This window comes from Ranitomeya variabilis, chromosome 1, assembly GCF_051348905.1.
Source record: "Ranitomeya variabilis isolate aRanVar5 chromosome 1, aRanVar5.hap1, whole genome shotgun sequence".
Classification (NCBI taxonomy): domain Eukaryota; kingdom Metazoa; phylum Chordata; class Amphibia; order Anura; family Dendrobatidae; genus Ranitomeya; species Ranitomeya variabilis.
Genome location: NC_135232.1, coordinates 506,853,631 through 506,878,411, shown reverse-complemented (window position 1 = coordinate 506,878,411; position 24,781 = coordinate 506,853,631). Strand labels below are relative to the sequence as shown.

At 43.8% G+C, this 24,781-nt stretch overlaps 2 protein-coding genes across 9 annotated transcripts in view; one reads left to right on the top strand and one right to left on the bottom strand.

The window, feature by feature from the left end:
• The window catches only part of C1H19orf44 (chromosome 1 C19orf44 homolog), a 497,340-nt gene that overhangs the window by 245,320 nt on the left and 227,239 nt on the right, over window positions 1-24,781 (bottom strand). The window lies entirely within an intron of this gene.
• The window catches only part of EPS15L1 (epidermal growth factor receptor pathway substrate 15 like 1), a 323,253-nt gene continuing 300,665 nt past the window's right edge, over window positions 2,194-24,781 (top strand). For 2 of the 8 annotated variants that reach the window (XM_077252901.1, XM_077252865.1), the window contains exons 1-2: window positions 2,589-2,614; window positions 19,237-19,326. In XM_077252901.1, coding sequence (XP_077109016.1) covers window positions 19,279-19,326 — 48 coding nt within the window. In that variant the 5' untranslated portion in view covers window positions 2,589-2,614; window positions 19,237-19,278. The other 6 variants (XM_077252893.1, XM_077252875.1, XM_077252909.1 and 3 more) reach the window with 5 other exon arrangements.

The window sequence follows — 24,781 nt, the reverse complement described above, 5'->3', positions numbered from 1 at the left end:
GTGTATATATATATATATATATATATATATATATATATATGTCATTGAGACACATATATATATATTCTGTATTTAGATTTCATTCAGCGCGATATCTGTGAAAAGCCGGTAATTCAATTGCCGGCTTCTCATTTCTCCTTCCCAAACCCGACAGGATATGAGACATGGTTTACATACAGTAAACCATCTCATATCCCCATTTTTTTTGCATATTCCACACTACTAATGTTAGTAGTGTGTGTATGCAAAATTTTGGCGCTGTAGCTGCTAAAATAAAGGGTTAAATGGCGGAAAAAATTGGCGTGGGCTCCCGCGCAATTTTCTCCGCCAGAGCGGTAAAGCCAGTGACTGAGGGCAGATATTAATAGCCAGGAGAGGGTCCATGGTTATTGGCCCCCCCCGTGGCTAAAAACATCTGCCCCCAGCCACCCCAGAAAAGGCACATCTGGAAGATGTGCCTATTCTGGCACTTGGCCACTCTCTTCCCACTCCCTGTAGCGGTGGGATATGGGGTAATGAAGGGTTAATGCCACCTTGCTATTGTAAGGTGACATTAAGCCAGATTAATAATGGAGAGGCGTCAATTATGACACCTATCCATTATTAATCCAATTGTTTGAAAGGGTTAAAACACACACACACACATATGATTTAAAAGTATTTTAATGAAATAAACACAGCGGTTGTTTTAATATTTTATTGCTCTCTCAATCCATTTGCAGACCCTCGCTTGGCAAAACAATAAATGCACAAGATACATACCCTCTGTTGAACCGTCACGTCCCACGAGGTAATCCATCTGAAGGGGTTAAAATAATTTACAAGCAGGAGCCCTGCAAATGCAGCTGTGCAAGTGCTTGTAATTCCCCGGCGAATGAAAGAAATGTAGATCATTGACCTACCGCGGTGATCCAGGGGGGTGGATGTCCTCATATGACCTGGAGCGTGGGAAAAAGTTCCCAGGCTGCAGTTCATGAGAACATCCAGCAGGGGCGCATCACCGCGACTGAATGTAACTATAGATCACTCTGCTTTCCTTTCAGCACCCGGGGATTACAGGCACGAGCGAGTGGTTTAGCACAGCTCATGCCTGTAATATTAGTTAACCCCTTCAGATGGATTACCTCGTGGGACGTGATAGGACATCAGAAGGTATGTATATTGTGTGTTTATTATTTTGCCAAGCGAGGGTGTTGCTGATGGATTGAGAGAGCAATAAATTATTAAAACAACCTGTTTGTTTCTTTCATTAAAATACTTTTTAATCGTGTGTGTGTGTTTTAACCCTTTCAAATGGATTATTAATGGATAGGTGTCATAATTGACGCCTCTCCATTATTAATCTGGCTTAATGTCACCTTACAAGAGCAAGGTGGCATTAACCCTTCATTACCCCATATCCCACCGCTACAGGGAGTGGGAAGAGAGTGGCCAAGTGCCAGAATAGGCGGATCTTCCAGATGTGCCTTTTCTGGGGTGGCTGGGGGCAGATGTTTGTAGCCAGGGGGGGGGGGCAATAACCATGGACCCTCTCCTGGCTATTAATATCTGCCCTCAGTCACTGGCTTTACCGCTCTGGCGGAGAAAATTGCGCGGGAGCCCACGCCAATTTTTTCTGCCATTTAACCCTTTATTTTAGCAGCTACAGCGCCCAAATTTTGCACATACACACTACTAACATTAGTAGTGTGGAATATGCAAAAAAAAAGGGGATATGAGATGGTTTACTGTATGTAAACCATGTCTCATATCCTGTCGGGTTTGTGCAGGAGAAATGAAAAGCCGGCAATTGAATTACCGACTTTTCACTAACAGCGCTGCGTATTTCTCGCAAGTCACACTGCTGGTCCGTGTGGAATCCGTATTTTTCTCGCCCCCATAGACTTTCATTGCCGTATTATTTGCGCAGTACGCTGACAAACGCAGCATGCTGCGATTTTGTACGGCCGTAGAAAGCCGTATATTACGTATCCGTAATATACGGCTGATAGGAGCAGCCCCATTGAGAATAATTGTGCCGTATGTTATGCGAGTTTTACGGACGTATTTTCTGCGCTCTTACGTCCGTAAAACACGCATGTGTGACCCCGGCCTGAGTGTGAGGCCGCCAGGACTGCAGTTTGGGAAACACTGCTCAGGTGGTCTCCTCCTTCTCCCACACACTGGGAGCCATCAGCATAATCACCCCGGCTCTCTCAGGTGGCCCTGTGAGCCCACCCTACTGGGACATCCGGGGACCACCCTGCAGTCATATCTACAGTACTTCCCTAGCTATGGCACTGTTACACAACATATGCAATATGCTATTGTCTACATAGCTGCGTGCTGAGCCCAGTGACAGGCGTAATGTAATAACGGTGGGGTTCCCGGCACTTCCCACCTCAGAGTCTACCGAACGTTCCCGTACGACTGTTGCTGCCCAGTGCACGCCACGGCTCTCCCTGTCCCTGAACATTCCATCTATAATCCGGCCGCCCGCCTCTTCTCCGGCAACGCCCGGACGGCGCTCATTTGCATGACTCCGCCCCACGAGCGCGCCCGCGATCTCTGACTGACGCTTCGCGCGTACCCGTGAGTGGCTGCAAAGATGGCGGCGCACATCTCCCTCACACAGGTAAGGCCGGTCTGCAGAGTGACAGTGCGGGGTTGGGCTGTTCCCCGGGTTGGCGGACAGTGTGTGTGAAGGGTCCCACCGCACAGATAGGGTATTGGGTATCTGCTGTTGCCTTACTTCGTCACCCTGCAGTTAGCTTCTGTGTGCGGGAGGCTGAGGCCTGGGGAGGAGACTGTCCCCAAGTAGCTCCCATTCCACTTTCTGCTGCCCCACCACATTGCCTCTAGTGGGCATTGCACTGTCAGTGTGCTGTTTGCCTATAAGCAGTGCATATAGACCGGACGTGTTAGCCCTGCCCTATAGGACACGACTGGCATCCCCAGCCAGGGCTCCTGCAAGCCAGGTGGGCTGGGACTACCCCACCATTACTACACTATAGTGTGTCAGTCTGGCTTGGCTTCAGTGGTCTTGTGCCCATCATAAGGAGGACAGCCAACCTTCACTGCGCGACACTGCCATCCTGTGTGTAGCTGACAGCCTGTGTTATTATTCACATAGTGTCCAGATATTTCTATTGTTCCCTGTTATCAGCTGCATCCTGCATTGTTTCCCTGGGATGATAACTAGTTTGTCAGGTTCTCCAGTTCTCCGATCCTGAGGAAGCATTGATAAGTGTGATGATCTGATTGTTACAAAGAGTTGGCCAGTGATCCTGATGAATAATCTCAGGGCACTGTGGGCAATGCCTTACAATGGTAACTGAGCACAGTAATGGTACTGTGATGGAAGCGGATTGTTCATGCCTTGCTCCATAACACAGATGTGAACACAAATGTCATTTTGACAGATCGAAGTCACTGCTATGAAATAATATTTAAAGAGGACCTGTCACAAGCTAAAAAGTAGCCAGTTTTTGATCCTATTCTATTCCCACTGCTCCTCTGACTGATGGGCGTCGCAGGTCCGGGTCCGGCGCCTCACATCTTCATGCGATGACATCCTCTTCCTTGCTTCTGTCGTGGCTCCTGCCTCTCTGACCTTTCCCAGCGCCTGCGCACTGCAGTACTTTACGCTACCCTCAACAGGGCAAATCAGTATGCCTGTGCCGGAGCCGCAACGGGAAGCAAGGAGAATGACGTCATCGTATGAAGATGGGAGGCGCCGGACCTGCAACGCCCACCGGACACGAACCAGACCGCCCCCAGGTGAGTATAATCTAACTTATTTTTCTTATCTTTCAGGGTACATCAGGGGGCTTATCTACAGTATTACAGAATGCTGTAGATAATCCCCTGATGGCGGTGGCCGCAGCTTATAGGGCCAAAATGAGGTGCGGATTCCCTTTAATCCGACATCTCTTTTCAATCTAACTTTTAGTATTAAAAAATTATTTAGTATTAAAAGGTGCCTACAACTGTCTCACCAGTAGCTAACTGCCCATGTTTTTCTTGACCATCTGTAATCTGGTTACTACTCTGCACTCTGCAGAAAAAGCCCTTATCAGTGTTTTTAATGATAGTTAGCTTCTTCTATGTTGTCCTCCCTCAAACTAATGACCAACTTACTCTGGTGATTTCAGGACAGTAACAAGAGCCTGTTTGATTATATTCCTGCAATTCATCACTCATTTAATGGTCTTTTTACACAGATAAATGAAAAATGATTGGGGCAGAACAATCGCTTATACGATCATTCTTCATTATATAGAGTCATTACAAACAGAGTGATCCATTTCAAGTGCTTATTTCTGTTAATGTTGATGAGTATGGCTTACAGCCAATGAAAACCCAAAAGCCATTATCTCCGTAAATTAAAATGCTTTATAACACCAGCTTGAAAAATGATTTTAAAACCCGAAATGTTGACCTACTGAAATGTATGTTCAGTAAATGCACTCAATACTTGGTCAGGGCTCCTTTGGCATCAATTACTACATCAGTGCGGTTTGGTATGGAGGCGATCAGCCTGTGGCACTGCTGAGGTGTTATGGAAGCCCAGGTGGCTTTGATAGCAGCCTTCAGCTCATCACTCTGTTTGTAATGGCTCTAAATAATGAGTTTCACTTTTTGTATTGGAGAACTGAAATACATTTTTTGATGATATTCTAATTTAGTGAGAAGCAATTGTATATGTAACCGCAGCTAAGGCTACTTTCACACATCAGTTTTTTGCCGTCAGGCTGAATCCGGTGAATTTTGAAAAAAAAAAAAAAGGATCAGTCGCAAATTGTGAAAAACTGATGCAACGGATCAGTTTTTTCACCGGATCCGACTAGCTGATCCAGAGAGAGAGAGAGAGACCCCAGAATGGAAAATCCATGCTTAGTTTTAAAAAAAAAATGGAAACCGTCGCCGGATTCCATCATTTGACGGAACCCGCGCCATAGGGTTCCATTATAGCAAATGACGGACGGCTGTCCATTTTTTCGACGGCCACGAAAAAGTTCCGATGTCTGTTTTCTCCGGCTGCCGGAAAAACAATTTTCGATGGATCCGGCAAAAAACGGATGAAACGTAAGGCCATCCGTCGCTGATACAAGTCTATGAGAAAAAACTGATCTGGCGGATTGTGCCTGACGGCAAAAAACTGATGTGTGAAAGTAGCCTAACACTTACTGTATATGCCGATAGCTGCTTCCAGAGTACCAGAGACTGTTGCAAAATGTTTTTTTTTTTCCATTTCCTGACTTGTTTCATTTGTGACATAAGAGGAAACAAAATTCTGTTGACAATTTTAAGTTGTCAACTGAATTTGAACTTGTTTAAAAAAAAAAATGTATCTATACATACACAGTGCTGGGGAAAAAGGCTGAAAAGTTAGAATGCCTTCAAAAATAAGTTTGTTTGTTTGCTTTAAACTATTAACAAAATGCAAAGAGTGAAGAAATATGAAATCCTAGCCAAATAAATATTTGGTGTGTTCGCCCTTTAGGCCAGAGCCAAACTGCCATATAAGGCTATGTGCACACGTTGAGTATTTGATTGCATAAAATTCTGCACCATTTTTGCATTTCTTGGCATGAAAATGCAGCCTCAAAAACATTGCGTTTTTAATGCGTTTTTGCCTTAGTTTTTTTCAGAGCATTCAATGGGTGAAAACCGCAGGCAAAAACGCAAAGATTTACTGCATCAAATTTGCACGTCAAAAATACTCAACGGGTGCATGACACTTCAGGTTTCTCATTCACTTTGCTGGCATCAGGTTTTGTCACAAATCCACACAGAAAAAAAAAAACAGCAAAAACTATCCAATTCTGCAACGTGTGCACACAGCCTAAGGCCGGTTTCACACGTCAGTGATTCCGGTACGTGAGGTGACAGTTTCCTCACGTACCGGAGACACTGACACACGTAGACCCATAAAAATCAATGCATCTGTGCAGATGTCATTGATTTTTTGCGGACCGTGTCTCCGTGTGCCAAACACGGAGACATGTCAGTGTTCGTGGGAGCGCACGTTTTACACAGACCCAATAGAGTCAATGGGTCCGCGTAAAACACGGACCTCACACGGACATTCTCCGTCTGGGGTCCGTGTGCGTGCAGGAGACAGCGCTACAGTAAGCGCTGTCCCCCCCACATGGTGCTGAAGCCGGTATTCATATCTTCCCTGTAGCAGCGTTTGCTATAGAGAAAATATGAAGAATAGTGTTAAAAATAAAGATTTAGGTGTCCGCCGCCCCCCCGCTGGTCAGAAAATACTTACCCGCTCCCTCGCTCCTTCCTTTTCTGACCAGCGGGGGGGCGCACAGGGGGTGGGGGGGCGGCGGACACATAGATCTTTATTTTTTAACACTATTCTTCATATTTTCTCTACAGCAAACGTTGCTGCAGGGAAGATATGAATCGCAGCTTCAGCACCATGCAGAGTGGGTAGCACACGCTCCGTGTGGTACCCACTCGCCATACGGGCGGCACACGTGTGCCGCACGTATGGCCTCCGTGAGTTCCCAGGCACACGGACACGGATAACTCCGGTACCGATTTATTCCGGTACCGGAATTATCTGGACGTGTGGGACAGCCCTAAGGCCGGATTCACACGTCCTGATATTTCCGGTACCGGAAAAACGGTACCGGAGATATCAGTGTCTGTGTGTACTACGTGTGTGTCTTATTGACACCTCTCCATTACTAAGCTGGTCTTAATGTCACCTTACAATAGGAAGGTGACATTAACCCCCCTATTACCTCACTTGCCACCGCTACAGGGCAAGTGGGAAGAACCCGGCAAAGCTGCAAAATTGGCCTTTTCTGGGAAGCTGCGGGCTGCTGTTTTTTTGTCTGGGGGGCCCCATATTCATGGCCCCTTACCAGCCTGAGAATAGCAGCCCGCACCTGTGAGTTTTGCCGGGTTGGTTTAAAAATCCTTAATTTCATTAATTCTCCCCTGCTTGCCTGCAGAGCAGGGGTGAATGGATGAAAGCCGCGTTCAGCACCAGCCGCCAAGGAACAGCGGCATACAGTAGCTCTCTATGGGTGTTACCACCTTCCCAGGCTATAAACATCGACCCCCAGCCATCTGCTTTCCCTCTGCTGGTTAAGAAAATTGTGCGGGAGCCCACTTCATTTTTTTCCCAGAAAAATAATCTTTTATTATATACACTAGATGGTGGCCTGATTCTAACGCATTGGGTATTCTAGAATATGTATGTTGTTTATTTATGAAGATTTAAGAATAGTGCAATGAATATACAGGATTTTCTGGGTAAAATATATACATTATCATTAAATTTTATTGCTCATAGAACTTAATACAACTGAACGAAATTATTAAACATATCATCAAAATATATAAACCATTACATGAATATCTAAATGTACTTAAATAAATCATTGGACGAAAGAAATACATCGACACTATAATATGTTAACATTATCAACCCAAAATATTTTTGTACACCACATTGACTGACTGAACGTGTTCAGTAACCGTGAGTGAACTGCATCACACTGTGACTAGCAAGAGCCAACCACCAGAGACTAGGATCAATTACCAAAGGAATAGTGACACGGATATAGTTTATTAAAATTACTTTATTTGAGCTGGTAATAACATATTTCATGTGCACATGTTGGGAAAAATATAAAAACAATATAAGGTGACATAAATACACAATTAATCACCAATATATAAAAGCCTAGATAGAAGATCTATATATTTTTATATATTTTTATATATATTGGTGATTAATTGTGTATTTATGTCACCTTATATTGTTTTTATATTTTTCCCAACATGTGCACATGAAATATGTTATTACCAGCTCAAATAAAGTAATTTTAATAAACTATATCCGTGTCACTATTCCTTTGGTAATTGATCCTAGTCTCTGGTGGTTGGCTCTTGCTAGTTATATGAGTGGTTCCCACTCAACACTTGTTTGTTTGCACTGGAGATCACTGGTTTATAATCCTTTGACATATATATATATATGGGATGGTATAGATAGAATTTTTCATTCCTCAAGTGTTAACAAAATTTCCTTATCACACTGTGACTGACAGAACGTGTTCAGTAAACGTTACTGAACTACGTGACACTGATTGACTGAACTTGTTCAGTAAATGTGAGTTAACTATGTGGCACTGTGAATGGGGGTTAAATCCCACGCCAATATCGCTGATTGGTCGCGACCAATCAGCGTAGCGTGGTTCAAATCCCGTGCAAATTCGCGGCCGGACTGCTCCTGTCGCTGATTGGTCGCGCCAGCCGCCCGCGACCAATCAGCGACACAGGATTTCCGTTACAGACAAACAGACAAAATTAGACGATTATATAGTAGATGTACAGTAAGCTGCACACACTGTACTAATTGTATTTGTCACTGACATCTATATATCTGCCTATACTATATGTATTTACTGTATGTAATCCATGTCTTCTATACTGTCGGCTCCTGCAGTGATTTTACACTACGCTTCTGAATTGTCTGTCTGTCTGTCTATCTATCCATCCTAAGCCATCTATATAGTCATATAAAGTTGAATAAAGTGATAACTGATATCTGATGTCTTATTCCAGAGAAATCCACATTTTTCTTACATGTAAATAAGTTGTCGAGAGCGAAGTGCTGACACTGATCTGCATAAGAATCTGCTTCCAGAGTTGTTAATAATTTTATTTATATAGCACCAACATATTCCGCAGCGCTATACAATTATGAAAGGGACTTGTACAGACAATAAACATTACAGCATAACAATAATCACAGTTCAATACAGATACCAAGAGGAGTGAGGGCCCTGCTCGCCACTTTACAATCTGAGATTATTTTAAATGAAAGAGGGAGTTACCAGTGTGAGCATGTAATGACTGACAGTTGGCTCTCATAATCACACACAGCTCTGAACTCACTGCAGAGCTAACGGTGCCACAGATCTAAGGCTACTTTCACACATCAGGTTTTTGTTTTCAGGCTAAATCCGGCTAATGTTTAAAAAAACCGGATCCGACCTAAATTGCGAAAAACTGATGCGTCGGATCCCGTCTTCTTTACTGCGCATGGATTGTTTGCCTTCCTGGTTCCGGGAGGGGGGAGAGAGAGACACACCCCAGAACGGCAAATCTGCATGATTTGTATGGAAAATGCATTGAAAACCGGATCCGGGCGCCGTATTCATGGTTTCACACGTCAGTTTCATGTGTTTTTGGCCGATTCCGTCAATGTGCGTTTTTTTCCGCCGGACAAAAAAAACATTGCAGTGGACGTTTTCTCTGTCCGCCGGAAACGACTATTTGGACGGATCCGTACAAAAACGGATGAAACGTCGTAAAAAAAAAAGAGATCTGTTTTTTTCACAAATTGCCGGATTGTGCATGAAGCAAAAAACCTGATGTGTGAAAGTAGCCATAGGGTATGTGTCCACGTTCAGGAAACGCTGCGTTTTTGACGCAGCGCTGAGCCGCAGCGTCCAGATGTTACAGCATAGTGGAGGGGATTTAATGAAATCCCGTCTCCACTGTGCATTAAAAAACGCTTGCTTTTTTCCCGCAAAAACGCACATGCGGTGCGTTTTTTTCAGAACGCAACATGTTGCTACAATGAGAAAAACACGCAGGAACACCGCAGGTGACCTGCCAGTGACCTCAGGTGCATTTTTGGTCAGGATTTTGCCTGCATAAAATCCTGACCAAAGCCTGAAGCAAACCTGAACGTGGACACATACCATTAGGCCGGTTTCACACTTCAGTGGCTCCGGTATGTGAGGTGACAGTTTCCTCACGTACCGGAGACACTGACACACGTAGACCCATAAAAATCAATGCATCTGTTCAGATGTCATTGATTTTTTGCGGACCGTGTCTCCGTGTGCCAAACACGGAGACATGTCAGTGTTCGTGGGAGCGCACGTATTACACGGACCCATTAAAGTCAATGGACGTTTTCCGTCTGGGGTCCGTGTGCGTGCAGGAGACAGCGCTACAGTAAGCGCTGTCCCCCCCCACATGGTGCTGAAGCCGCGATTCATATGTTCCCTGCAGCAGCGTTTGCTGCAGAGAAAATATGAATAATAGTGTTTAAAATAAAGATCTATGTGTCCGCCGCCCTCCCACCCCCTGTGCGCCCCCCCGCTGTTCAGAAAATACTCACCCGCTCCCACGTTGGCTGTCACTCCTTCCTCTCTGCCCCGCGCCTCCTACTGTATGCGGTCACGTGGGGCCGCTCATTTACAATCATGAATAGTCGGCTCCGCCCCTATGGGAGGTGGAGCCACATATTCATGACTGTAAATGATCGGCCCCACGTGACCGCATACACTAGAAGCCGCGGCCAGACCAGGAAGCAGCGAGGGAGGCGGGTAAGTATTTTCTGAACAGCGGGGGGGGGGGGGGGGCGCACAGGGGGTGGGAGGGCGGCGGACACATAGATCTTTATTTTAAACACTATTATTCATATTTTCTCTGCAGCGAACGCTGCTGCAGGGAACATATGAATCGCGGCTTCAGCGCGATGCAGGGTACCACACGCGTGGGTACCACACGCTCCGTGTGGTACCCACTCGCCATACGGGCGGCACATATGTGCCGCACGTATGGCCTACGTGAGTTCCCAGGCACACGGACACGGATAACTCCGGTACCGATTTATTCCGGTACCGGAATTATCTGGACGTGTGGGATAGCCCTTACACAGTACAACAGAAGGGAACTTTGTAATGAGACAAACATTTGCAATAGCAGTATTCCTCTCATGGTGCTAGCAGCCCTGCTGCAGAGCTGTGCCTGATTATAACTATCAAAGTACAGAAAAATTGAACCTTGACTCATTAGAGACAAAAAAAAAATACATTTGCAGTTGTCCTCTTACAGGACTTCTGCTTCCATCTCACAGGCCACTACTTGTAGTGTTTGGGTTAGGGAGTACCTTAGAAATACTGATGTAAAATACTCACCAAATACTCATCGTGTGCACGTGTCCTAGGGTATGTGGACACATTCAGGATTTCTTGCAGAAGTTTCCTGACAAAACCAGACATTTCTGCCAGAAATCCGCATGCGTTTTTTACGCTTTTTTCTCGGGAAAAACGCAAAAAATCTGCAAAATTAATGAACATGCTGCTTTTTTTTTTTACTGCAATGCGTTTTTTTCATGGAAAAAAACGCACCATGTGCACAAGAATTGCAGAATGCATTCTAAATGATAGGATGCATATGTATGCGTTTGTGTTTTTATCGCAAAAAAACGCGAAAAATCCTGAACCTGTGCACATACCTTCAGTGTGTTGAAAAGAGCTACTTTCTATTGGTAAATTATTAGGGTTGCTGCAGGTAGAGGACTCTCAACTTTAAGGCTAAATTCACACAGGGCGTTTTTGCAGCGTTTTTTTCATGCAAATTTTCAGCTGCTTTTTACAGTACCAGCAAAGTCTATGAGATTTCAGAAATCTCATGCACACACCTTGTTTTTTTGTCATCAGGATTTTGTGCTTTGCATAGTTTTTTGAACATAGAGCATGTCACTTCTTTCAGCGTTTTACGAGCGGTTTTCACCCATTGAAATTAATGGGTGTGAAAAAATGCAGTTATCAGGTTTTACTGCGTTTTTGGTGCCAAAACCTGATTTTATAGAATAGGACTTTTTTCAACACTAAACTTTATCAGCATGCACAAGACACAAATCTAGTATACCAAAACCACAGCAAAAAGTGCAAGAAAAAACAAGGAAACGGTTTTTTTTTTCTGCAGCTTCTTTCCTGCCAATAGATGAGGTTTTGCTGCTGAAATAACGCCTAGTGTGAACTTAGCCCAACTCAACAACATTCTCGTCTTTGATTTGTACATTCGAGTGACAGACAGATATTTAGAATTTTTGCCTGTTGACTAATAATGGCAGTGATGTCTTCACTGTAAGAGCAGTTATGCAGCAGTGACAAATGCTCCTTTACTGTATATATAGTTTCAGTTCCTTTTACAACATTAATTTTGTGTCTTTCATTTCGTTAAAAGTATTTGTGACTGGAAAAGTGCACAGTTTGTTCCAGATGTTACTCTACGTGTGTCTTTCCATTTAGTAGTAATAGATTTCCATTGTCCACAGAGACTGTCATTCTGTATAAATGCAATGTACTCTGGCAGACTGTTTAAAAAAAAAAAAAAAAAAAAAATCAATTCATTTTTGATGATCAGCTGCCTAATGCAGGACATATATAAGCCTGGTAATGTTCTGATCCTGTCCTGCACTGTAATTTTCCCTCAGAATTAGGCTCATTAGCACTGTTTGTATTTTGCTTTTATTGGCTTTGCTTGCAGTGGGGAATCCCTTGGGGTGATTTGGTCAGACTGGGGTTAGAGGTGAGGAATGGCTATAGGGAAACGGAGATGGCTTTTCCTTCCTGTACATGGATATCAGCTGCTTAATAACACCTCATTATGTCTATTTTTTTTGCAGCCGTCTATTATATATTAATGAGAAGTGATGCCTATCCATTAAATATGTATGTTGGAATTGTGTTAGAATATAATCCTACAACAAAGTATATGATTTATATGTAATATATACCGTAGCTTAGACCTGCTCTCTTTGTTTTAAGCCTTAACTGAACCGATCATGTTGAAGATGGTCTCTGATCTGTTATAGGTTTTCTGTAAAACCTGCATTATTTTATTGGTGGTTTTATGCATCCATGTCCAGTTGGCTGTCCTATTCACTGACTCTCTAATGTATGACTGTGCATGTAGACAGTGCTGTCAATCACTAGTAGAACCGCCCATACAAATACAAGGGATTTCAGTGAATAATATACAAGTAAGGCCGGGGTCACACTAGACCGTAATACGGACGAGTGCTATGCGATAAAAAATCGCATAGCATTTGGCCCAATGTTAATCTATGGTGCAGCTCCCATCATCCGATATTTTCTCCACCGTATTCAGGATCCGAGTGAAATCGCAGCATGCTGCGATTGTCAGCGTATCTCGGCCGAAACTCGCCAATGCAAGTCTATGGGTGCGAGAAAAAATCGGATTACACACGGACCATGCGTGTGCATTGCGAGAAATACGCAGCGGTGTTAGAGAAAAGCCGGTAATTCAATTGCCGGCTTTTCATTTCTCCTGCCTAAACCCGACAGGATATGAGACATGGTTTACATACAGTAAACCATCTCATATCCCCCTTTTTTTTTTGCATATTCCACACTACTAATGTTAGTAGTGTGTATGTGCATAATGTGGGCGCTGTAGCGTGTAAAATAAAGGGTTAAATCGCGGAAAAAATTGGCGTGGGCTCCCGCGCAATTTTCTCTGCCAGAGTGGTAAAGCCAGTGACTGATGGCAGATATTAATAGCCAGGAGAGGGTCCATGGTTATTGGCCCCCCCGTGGCTAAAAACATCTGCCCCCAGCCACCCCAGAAAAGGCACATCTGGAAGATGCGCCTATTCTGGGACTTGGCCACTCTCTTCCCACTCCAGTGTAGCGGTGGGATATGGGGTAATGAAGGGTTAATGCCACCTTGCTATTGTAAGGTGACATTAAGCCAGATTAATAATGGAGAGGCGTCAATTATGTCACCTATCCATTATTAATCCAATTGTCTGAAAGGGTTAAAAAAAAAACACACACACACACACACACACACACGATTAAAAAGTATTTTAATGAAATAAACACACAGGTTTTAGTATTTTATTGCTCTCTCAATCCATCCGGAAGACCCTCGCTTGGCAAAATAATAAACCCACAATATACATACCCTCTCTGATGAACTGTCACATCCCACGAGGTAATCCATCTGAAGGGGTTAAAATATTTTACAGGCAGGAGCCCTGCTAATGCAGCTGTGCTCGTGCCTGTAAGCCCCCGCGAATGAAGGAAATGTAGGTCAATGACCTATAGTTACCTTCAGTCGCGGTGAGGCGCCCTCTGTTGGATGTCCTCATGAACTGCAGCCTGGGAACTTTTTCCCACGGTCCAGGTCATATGAGGACATCCACCAGGGGGCGCATCACCGCGACTGAAGGTAACTATAGGTCATTGACCTACATTTCCTTAATTCGCCGGGGCTTACAGGCACGAGCACAGCTGCAATTAGCAGGGCTCCTGCCTGTAAAATATTTTAACCCCTTCAGATGGATTACCTCGTGGGACGTGACAGTTCATCAGAGAGGGTATGTATATTGTGGGTTTATTATTTTGCCAAGCGAGGGTCTTCCGGATGGATTGAGAGAGCAATAAAATACTAAAACAACCTGTGTGTTTATTTCATTAAAATACTTTTTAATCGTGTGTGTGTGTGTGTTTTTTAACCCTTTCAGACAATTGGATTAATAATGGATAGGTGTCATAATTGACGCCTCTCCATTATTAATCTGGCTTAATGTCACCTTACAATAGCAAGGTGGCATTAACCCTTCATTACCCCATATCCCACCGCTATACGGGAGTGGGAAGAGAGTGGCCAAGTGCCAGAATAGGCGCATCTTCCAGATGTGCCTTTTCTGGGGTGGCTGGGGGCAGATGTTTTTAGCCACGGGGGGGGGCAATAACCATGGACCCTCTCCTGGCTATTAATATCTGCCGTCAGTCACTGGCTTTACCGCTCTGGCGGAGAAAATTGCGCGGGAGCTCACGCCAATTTTTTCCGCGATTTAACCCTTTATTTTACACGCTACAGCGCCCACATTTTGCACATACACACTACTAACATTAGTAGTGTGGAATATGCCAAAAAAAAGGGGATATGAGATGGTTTACTGTATGTAAACCATGTCTCATATCCTGTCGGGTTTGGGAAGGAGAAATGAAAAGCCGGCAATTGAATTACCGGCTTTTCACAAATATCGCGCTGAATTAAATATAAATACAGAATATATATATATGTGTCTCAATGATATATATATATATATATATATATATATATATATATATATATATATATAACATTTGAGCACATAAATCCATTAGATGTCGGTTTTGCAAGCCTGCGAGAAAATCTCGGCATACGGATGCCATACGGATGTCAAAAGGATCATTTGATGCGAGGAAATCGCATCCTCGCACTGCACACGGATCACTGTTTTGGAAACATTTGTGCGATTCTCGTCCGTGAAAAACGGACCGTTTTTTTATACGTTGTGTGTGTCCCCGGCCTAATACTGAACCTATATATCATTCTGATCAGCTCCTCTACAACATACTGTCACAGATTGGACTGTATATACAAAGTGACTGATTCCCTTTAAATGGACTCTGTCAGCACAGGATGACTGATCAATTTAGCCCCTTCAGCCCCATAGCCTACTTTCACCTTCCTGACCAGGCCAACTCTGGAACGCTTCAATGGATCTTAGTGATTCTGAGATTGTTTTTTAGTACATATTGCACTTCATGATGGTGGTAAAATTTGTTTACTATTACTTGTGTTTTTTGTGACTTTTTTTGTGAAAAAAAAAAATAAATTTAGCAAACTTTTTTTTTTCCATTTTGCAATTTTCAAACTTTTTTAATTTTGTGCCCAAAATCCCCAAAAGTGACCCCATTCTAAAAACTGAATTAATGGAAGTGTTTTAGGAAAAATAAAATTGTATTTTTTTTTTTACTTTAGAACCAAAGTTTTTTATTTCCGCAAGAGCAACAGGAAAAATGGACCGCAAAATGTGTTGTGCAATTTCTCTTGATCATGTCAATACACTTTATGTGGGGGAAAGCCACTATTTGGGCACACGGCAGAGCTCGAAATGAAAGGAGAACCATTTGACTTTTTGAATGCAAAATTTCCTGGAGTTTGGAGAGCCCCTGATGTGCCTAGTGTATATCCCCCACAAGTGACACCATTTTGGAAACTAGACCCCTCAGGGAACTTATCTAGATGTCTGGTGAGCACATTGAACCCTCAGGTGCTTCACAGAAGTTTATAGCATTGAATATTCTTTTAGCTCCAAAATTTGCATTTTCACAAGGGTAACAGGATAAAATGGAACCCAAAATGTGTTGTGCAATTTCTCCTGAGTACGGAGATACCCCATATGTGGGGGAACACCACTGTTTGGGCGCACTGTGGGGCTCCGAAAAGGAGTGATGTTTTGGAACGCAGACTTTGATGGAATGTCTGCGGGTGTCATGTTGCGTTTGGAGAGCCCCTGATGTGCCTAAACAGTTGAAACTCCCCACAAGTGACACCATTTTGAAAACTGGACCCCTCAAGGAATTTAAATTTCCTATATAGAAAAGAAATACCATAAATAAAAAATATAACTACCTATGAATACCATATAAGTGCCAAACCAATCAAAATATGTAATCAAACAAGGTAAATATAATCTAATGGCTTTATTAATGTGTAATCAAAAGACATGATAAAAACATAATTACACAACAAAAGATTAAAAAAAGAAATATAACACAATATATGTATAAAAGGGGCAAGGTATGCCAGATGAATTGACAAAAAAAAAAAAAAAATCAATATTCAATAATACGTATTGGAAGGAGAACAGGAAAGCTATGTGTGACAGGACATTCACTGTTGGGCTGCTGCACATTAAAGGATAATAATAATACCCTAGTGCGTTAAGTAATAAAAAAAAGTGCACAGTGCAGTCATCTTCATTATTCAAATAATAATAGTAGTCTCTTCATTATACTAATAATAATATCCAAGTGGAATATATATAAAAAGATAAAGTAATAGTCAAAATCTGAATATCCAGCAGCCACATTGGATATTGATGATATGGATAGCTATTGCATCCTTACTCCTGTAGATATAAATAACATCAATACCAACCCAAATGGCACACCACTACAACCCGTTTTTCACTGTTGCTGCGATCACAGTAATTAGGGGGTTAAAGTGCAGAGAGTGCATGTCACAATCCCACCAGGGGGGTCGGCGGATGGCACGACACACGATGGGATGGTAAAGGGGAGAGGAAGGCCCTACCGATAGGGAATGAGGGATGGACAACTCCTGAGCTCCAACCTGAGCATGTCACTGTACTCCCCTAACGCCCTAAGCGGGGACCCCCCTCCCCATCAGGAACCTTGTCCCTCGATGTCGCCTTACACTACCTGGCTAGTGCACTGGCCGGCAAGGGCTCTAGCCTCACCACTGCAGATGGTACAACAAAGGGGACAGTGACAAACACAAGACAGACAAGGAAAAACACCAAACTTAGCTTAATAGACTTCTCCAGTGCAGAGCACCGCACAGCAGAAGAAAGGCATCCAGACCACGAGCTCCACGAAACCAGCAGATTCACGACTGCAACCAGAGAGCTCCTTACTCCAGACTTAGGCTACTTTCACACTAGCGTCGTGCACTGCACGTCGCTATGCGACGTTGCAGCCCACCGACGCATAGTGTGGAAGCGCTGCACAACGGGGGCAGCGGATGCTGTTTTTCAACGCATCCGCTGCCCCATTGTGAGGTGCGGTGAGTCGGGGGCGGAAATGCTGCAGACGATGCACCAAAAAACGTTACATGCAACGTTTTTTGGTGGCGACGGTCCGACGCAACACGCACTTTTGCAGGATGCGTTTTTTCTCCAAAACGACGCATAGCGACGTGCAGTGCACGACGCTAGTGTGAAAGTAGCCTAAGTCAACATAGATTGCTCTATCACGACAGTCAGCTGATGCATCAGGTGACTATTTAAAGGATGGTGGGAGTGGTCACTACCCACATCAGCTGACCTAGCAACTCTGCAATTGCAGTACAAGGAAAAAAACTACACTTAAATCATAGTGGAACCAGAGCTGCCACACATCCAAAAATGGATCATGACAGTACCCCCTTTCAATGAGGGGCCTCTCGACCCTGAACAACGGACATCACCGGAAACGACATACGGTGAGGGTGCCTCATTCCACAAAAATCCACCTCCGCTATCACCTGATCCTCAGGTTTACGGCAAACACAGTGCAAAGGAGATGGCAATAACGTAAGCTCTGGAGGCGCAACAAATCTCCAGAGCGCCGACCTGTGGAATATGTTGTGAGGAATATGTTGTGAATGTGCATTACTGGGGGTAGCTCCAGCAGAAAAGTCCCCAGGCTGAGAATGGCCGACACCCGATATGGCCTGATCACCCTAGAACTCCATGTCCCAGAAGCATACTTACACCTGACCTAGCTGACCTAGCAACTCTGCAATTGCAGTACACAGCCAGCAAGGGAAACTGACATTAACCCCTGCTGGCCTGAAAGGAAAAAAGCTACATTTAAATCATAGTGGAACCAGAGCTGCCACGCATCCAAAAATGGATTTTGACAGCGCTCCTGGCAGTAAGTACTAGGTGTAAGCTGTCAGAATCAGCTGATAACCGGCGACTGTGCATGCAAAATTGTCGTGACGTATTCATATGTCCAAGTGCCTGGCAATCTGGACTTATCGATACGTACAAGGTTAAGAAGGGATTAAAGGGGTTTTCCAACAAATAAAGTTCATTTTAAAGTTGATTTTAATCAAAAGATCTTGGAATAATAGTAATTTCCACAAATGTTTCTGTGCTGATATCTCATAAATGTGCCCCTGCTATGTACTGTGTAATGCAGGACAGCAATCAGGGCATTACTGCCCTTACTGGCGTATCAGACCCGATGAGCAGAGGGGTCATCTAACCGGGCACCTTCTCTTCTGCACACCGGGCCTAATCGGCAGGATTCTGCCGATTCAGCAAATTAATGTTTGTCCTCGGACGCAATATTTAGTTGAAATATATTACTCCTGTACTGTAACAGCTGCCAGCTAAGCACAGGCGAAGACTCTGGACTGCGGCCAGGTAAGGAGAAACTTTTTTTTAGCTTTTTTTTTTAATGCCGCACTATAGGAGCAGGATAGGAGATCAAATGGGGCATAATGGAAACGACATGGGATGCAGAATGGATAGATATGGGAGCAGAATGGAGAGACATGGGGGCAAAATGGGGACAACATGGGGTGGCCAGGAATGGGAGGTCGCCTGGGGCTAGAAGTGGGAGGTCGCATGGGACATGTGGGGGTCCAGAATAGAGTACATATGGGAGCAGGAAGTGGGACATTATTACTGTAGGGGCTAATTAAGGGATATTATTACTACTGTGATGTATTTTATTTTTTAGGATACTGTTTTCAGTGGGGGTGGGAGTCCTGTTAATGTTCATGGCAACGCTGTTGCTTTTTTCTTCATCTGGTGTAGTGTAAAAGTTGGGGAAAAATTATTGGGGAATGTGCTCTAGATAACTGTGTTATTTTATGCAGAGACGAGTCCTGGCTGGAAGAAATCATGGCGGTCTGTGCTGGATGAAGAGGAAAAGCAAAGATGTAGGATTTCAAATAGAGATGTCTCCGGTGAGTCAATGAGTTATCTGCACGCTGACACTATGTACTATATACTATGTACAGAGCCCCTGGGTATATTGTCACTGGTGATCATGTTATTAACTGAACACTGACACAATATACAGAGCTCCTGTGTATAATGTCACTGGTGATCACTGTATTACCTGTACACTGACACTATACACAGAGCTTCTGTGTATAATGGCACTGGTGATCACTGTATTACCTGTGCATTGACACTACATACAGAACTCCTGTGTATGATGACACTTATGGCAATATTAGTATTGTGGTTTTTCATTAATGATCAGTATTGTATTCAGTCATTATGTTTTGGTAATATGTGATCTGGTCATGGTGTGACAGTATTTGTTCCTTGTATGTGGTATTATTCGCTCACTATGTTGTTGTAATATATGGTCTGGTCATGCTGTGGAGGTATTTCTCCCTTGTACATGATATTATTCAGTCACTATGTGGTCCGGCCCTGGTGTGGCAGGATTTGTCCCTTATATGTGGTATTATACGGTCACTATGTGGTGGTAATATGTGATCTGGCCTTGGTGTGACTATATTTGTATGTAGTATTATTAGTTATTTAAAAAAAATGTATTTGACTCATTCCCTTAAAGAAACATAAACAAAAATACCTAAAAAGAGTTTTGGGTATGTTAAGAAATGTTCTGGTGGCGGCTTAAAAAAATCTTTTGGCCAAAACAAAAGCTGCCGGCTATGTACACTGCTAAAAAAAATAAAGGGAACACTAAAATCCCACATCCTAGATATCACTGAATTAAATATTCCAGTTGTAAATCTTTATTCATTACATAGTGGAATGTGTTGAGAACAAGAAAACCTAAAAATTATCAACGTAAATCACAACTAATATCCCACGGAGGTCTGGAGTTGGAATGATGCTCAAAATCAAAGTGGAAAATGAAGTTACAGGCTGAGCCAACATCAGTGGAAGTGCCTCACGACAAGGAAATGATGCTCAGTAGTGTGTGTGGCCTCCACGTGCCTGTATGAAGTCCCTACGATGCCTGGGCATGCTCCTGATGAGGTGGCGGATGGTCTCCTAATGGATCTCCTCCCACACCTGAATTAAAGCATCCGCCAACTCCTAGACAGTCTGTGGTGCAACGTGACGGTGGTGGATGGTGCGAGACATGATGTCCCAGATGTGTTCAATCGGATTCAGGTCTGGGGGGACGGGCGGGCCAGTCCATAGCTTTAATGCCTTCATCTTGCAGGAACTGCTGACACACTCCAGCCACATGAGGTCTGGCATTGTCCTGCATAAGGAGGAACCCAGGGCCAACCGCACCAGCATATGGTCTCACAAGGGGTCTGAGGATCTCATCTTTGTACCTAATGGCAGTCAGGCTACCTCTGGCGAACACATGGGAGGGCTGTGCAGCCCTCCAAAGAAATGCCACCCCACACCATTACTGACCCACTGCCAAACCGGTCATGATGAAGGATGCTGCAGGCAGCAGATCGCTCTCCACGGCGTCTCCAGACTCTGTCACGTCTGTCACATGTGCTTAGTGTGAACCTGCTTTCATCTGTGAAGAGCACAGGGTGCCAGTGGTGAATTTTCCCGCAGTGGCATGCATATTCCCGCAGAAAACTAGCGTTTTGCAAGCATAATTAGCTTGCAGAATGCTAGCGTTTTCCAAGCGATCTGTAGCATCGCTTGGAAAACTGATTGACAGGTTGGTCACACTTGTCAAAACATAGTGTTTGACAAGTGTGACCAACTTTTTACTATTGATGCAGCCTATACCGCATCAATAGTAAAAGATAGAATGCTAAAAATAATTTTAAAAAAATGGTTATACTCGCCTTCCGCAAACAGCCGATCTCCTCAGCGGCTTCCGTTCCTATAGATGGTGGTGTGCAGGACCTTCGATGACGTCGCGATCACGTGATCGCGACGTCATCGCAGGTCCTTCACACACACCATCTATAGGAACGGATGCGGCCACGTTCACCGCTGAGAGGCGGGAGGACTCCGGGGGCCATCGAAGGTGATTATATCATGATTTTTTATTTTAATTATTATTTTTTTTAACAATTATATGGTGCCCAGTCCGTGGAGGAGAGTCTCCTCTCCTCCACCCTGGGTACCAACCGCACATGATCTGCTTACTTCCTGCATGGTGGGCATAGCCCCCTGCGGGAAGTAAGCGGATCAATGCATTCCTAGGTGTGCGGAATCCCCGCGATTCCGCAAATTTAATGAGCATGCTGCATTTTTTTCCGGAATGCGATTCCGCTCAGGAAAAAAATGCAGCATGTGCACAAAAAATGCGGAATGCATTCTATTAAATAGGATGCTTAATGTGAGCGTTTTTTCGCGGTTTTATAGCGTTTTTATAGCGAAAAACCGCGAAAAAAATGAGAAAAATCTGCTACGTGTGCACACAGCCTAAATGTGTGATTGGTGAGGATGTGGTGCAGAAGTGGTGTTTTTCCAAGAGTGGGTTGGGGTACTGTGGAAGGTCGAAGGGTGGAGTCGGAGCTGAGGTGGAACCTGGGCGGAGTCTCAATGGGGCTTTAAAATGTTGCCAGTATGGGGCCCTGAAATTCCTTGTGGCAGCCCTGGTGTGATGGTTGTGTCTGACCGTGCAGGAACATGGTCTGATCATACCACAGTTACTGTGCAGGAGAGGAGGAAGCAAAAAAAGTATACAGAAATGGGATCACAACTGATTCTTTCTGTGAGGTAAAATATTTTCCTGACTGGTTTAAAAAAAAATGTTTTACTTCATAGAAGAATTATTTGTGAACCCGTGTTGTAATAGTGCAATCTCATCCCTGGCTCTTGTCTGTGGTTGCCGCACACTACTCTTCCAATTATCAGCTGCAGACAAGGGTTAGTGCTTCATAGAACAAAAGAAAAAAAGGTTCTGAAAAAAATTCTAACAAATATATCAACTTTATTAAATGCAAAATATAACTGATTTTGATAAAAACCAGAGTAGCCCAGTGGAGGGCTCATGACAATCCCCCTATGGCTATGAGCAGTATATAGTTAGTATGCCCACATATCTACTGCAGTACATCCCCTACTGGTTACCATGCATCAGATAGAGTATAGGAGGCAAACTCCTGTAGTAATAATGTGGCGCCCTGTTCGGTGTGTTGCACCGTTTTTCTTTTGGTTTATCGCGTGATACTTAGGTGCATCTCTTATTCAGCCAGACACTTTTTGGTTATAGGAGTATTGGTTGGTTCTAAGGATAAGAGCGTGTCTGCACTGAGACCTTTGTGAGCCCTGCTGGTCTCCTTTGGTGTCGGTGTACCACAGGGTAGTTCAGGCAGCGTTTGCTGAGGGAAAGGGAGCGCTGTCAAACAGGGTCTGGGAGAATGCTTAGAATGCAAATTGGGTAGTGTAAGGGCGCACTGAGTCCTTAGCAGCGCGAAGAGTGCACCCTCGCTTTTTATAAAGTACCTTAAAGGGAACCTGTCACCCCCAAAATCGATGGTGAGGTAAGCTCACCGTCATCAGGGGCTTATCTACAGCATGTAATGCTGTAGATAAGCCCCCGATGTTACCTGAAAGAGGAGAAAAAGAGATTATAATATACTCACCCAGGGGTGGTCCCGCTGCGGTCCGGTCAAATGGGTGTCTCAGGTCCGCTCCGGCGCCTCCTATCTTCATTCCATGACGTCCTCTTCTGGTCTCCGCGCCGTGGCTCCGGAGCAGGCGTACTTTGCCCTGTTGAGTGCAGGCGCCGGGCCTCTCTGACCTTACCGGTGCCTGCGCACTGCAGTACTTTGCTCTGCCCTCAACAGGGCAGACAAAGTACGCCTGCGCCGGAGCAGCGTCATGAAGAGACCAGAAGAGGACGTCATGGAATGAAGATGGGAGGCGCTGTACCGGACCTGAGATGCCCATCGGACCGGACCGCCCCTGGGTGAGTATAATCCAACGTCTTTTTCTCCTCTTTCAGGTAATATCGGCGGCTTATTTACAGCATTACAGAATGCTGTAGATAAGCCCCTGATGACGGTGGGCTTACCTCACCATCGATTTTGGGGGTGACAGGTTCGCTTTAAGTCGTTTTCTCAGCCACTAAAATGTACACTGCTGGTATGATTTTTATTATGGCTAAGTGCTGATTTAAATGTTTCAGGTAGTTTAATTTGGGTTTTGGGGGTGAAATGCTCCTTTAAAAAAATGCCATTTTATGTAGCTAGCCAATATTAATTTTAGAATGATGTTTGTTCTCTCTGTAACTTTTCCATACTGTTTACCACACCTTGGTATCTTAGCCTTGCCCTTGTGATGAAAACGGATGACAGCGATAAAGTTTGCGAAATTATCCACGTCAACATCTGTGTAATCTAGAAACAGTAAGAGCTGTGGAACCTGTTTCAGGACCAAGTCTTATATGATATTAAGAAAGCACTCCCAGAAAAATGAATGATTTTCTGACCATTGCTGTTGTACATCATAGTAGATTTTTGAGCAATGATTTCCTTTGGTTAGATCACGTGATGCACACTCTCAGCCTTATACAGACAAGAAGTCAGTTTTATTATTCTTTCTTGAGAGCCTTGATATGAGTTTTGTAGAAATGCACAAAGAAGCAGTCTTCTGGTCTCTACAGTAGACCGTGTGTGATATGGAGAGTCAGTGTGGGTCACACATTATAACTGAAGAAACAGAACAAAACTGTTAATTCACAAAGAATGGACAGAAGATACAATTTTTTCCATGAAGGCTCCTTCAATTTGTTAATGCAATTATTATTGCAATAGAGAAGTATAAGTCTGATTCTAAACATACAGTACTACACAAACGTTTTGGGCAGGTGTGGAAAAAATAATGTAATGTAAGAAGGATTTTAAAAATAGAATTGTTAAAGGGGTTTCTCGGTTTTGTAACAACCCTGCCTCATCTGCAGCTTGGTCCAGTGTGGAATCTCTGATGCTGCTCCTATCTTACCTGCAGTGCTGACCTCACATGACAGCAGTGCAGTCAATAAATGAGCTTAGCAGCTCTGCCCAAAGTTGATTGGCACAACCTGCTCAGCAACATTGAGCTCACCCATTTTCTAATAAGCTCTACTTCATTGAATATGTTTTCTTTCATAGTTACAAAAGTTTGAAAAAAATGTCACAGGTTCATGAAGTTCATTATATCGCAACATGTTGATCCAGAGAGAGGCAAAAAACCCTATAAGGCAGATGCGAGTTTCCCCATGTCAGAATAATTTCTTCCCAAGTACAAATACATATCAGAATAATCATTATTCCATCTCCAGAAATCTAGTTATCTAGGTCACATCATTTGCGATATTAACTTTTTTTTAATGATTTAATGGGGCCTCCCAATATAAAATCGATGCTCACACCCTATTTTTTCCTATGATGTCAGCGTTGATACTCTTATTGAGTCATGTGATCCCTGTAACTATTCAGAGGCCGCTGTTCATCTGTAGCCTTTACT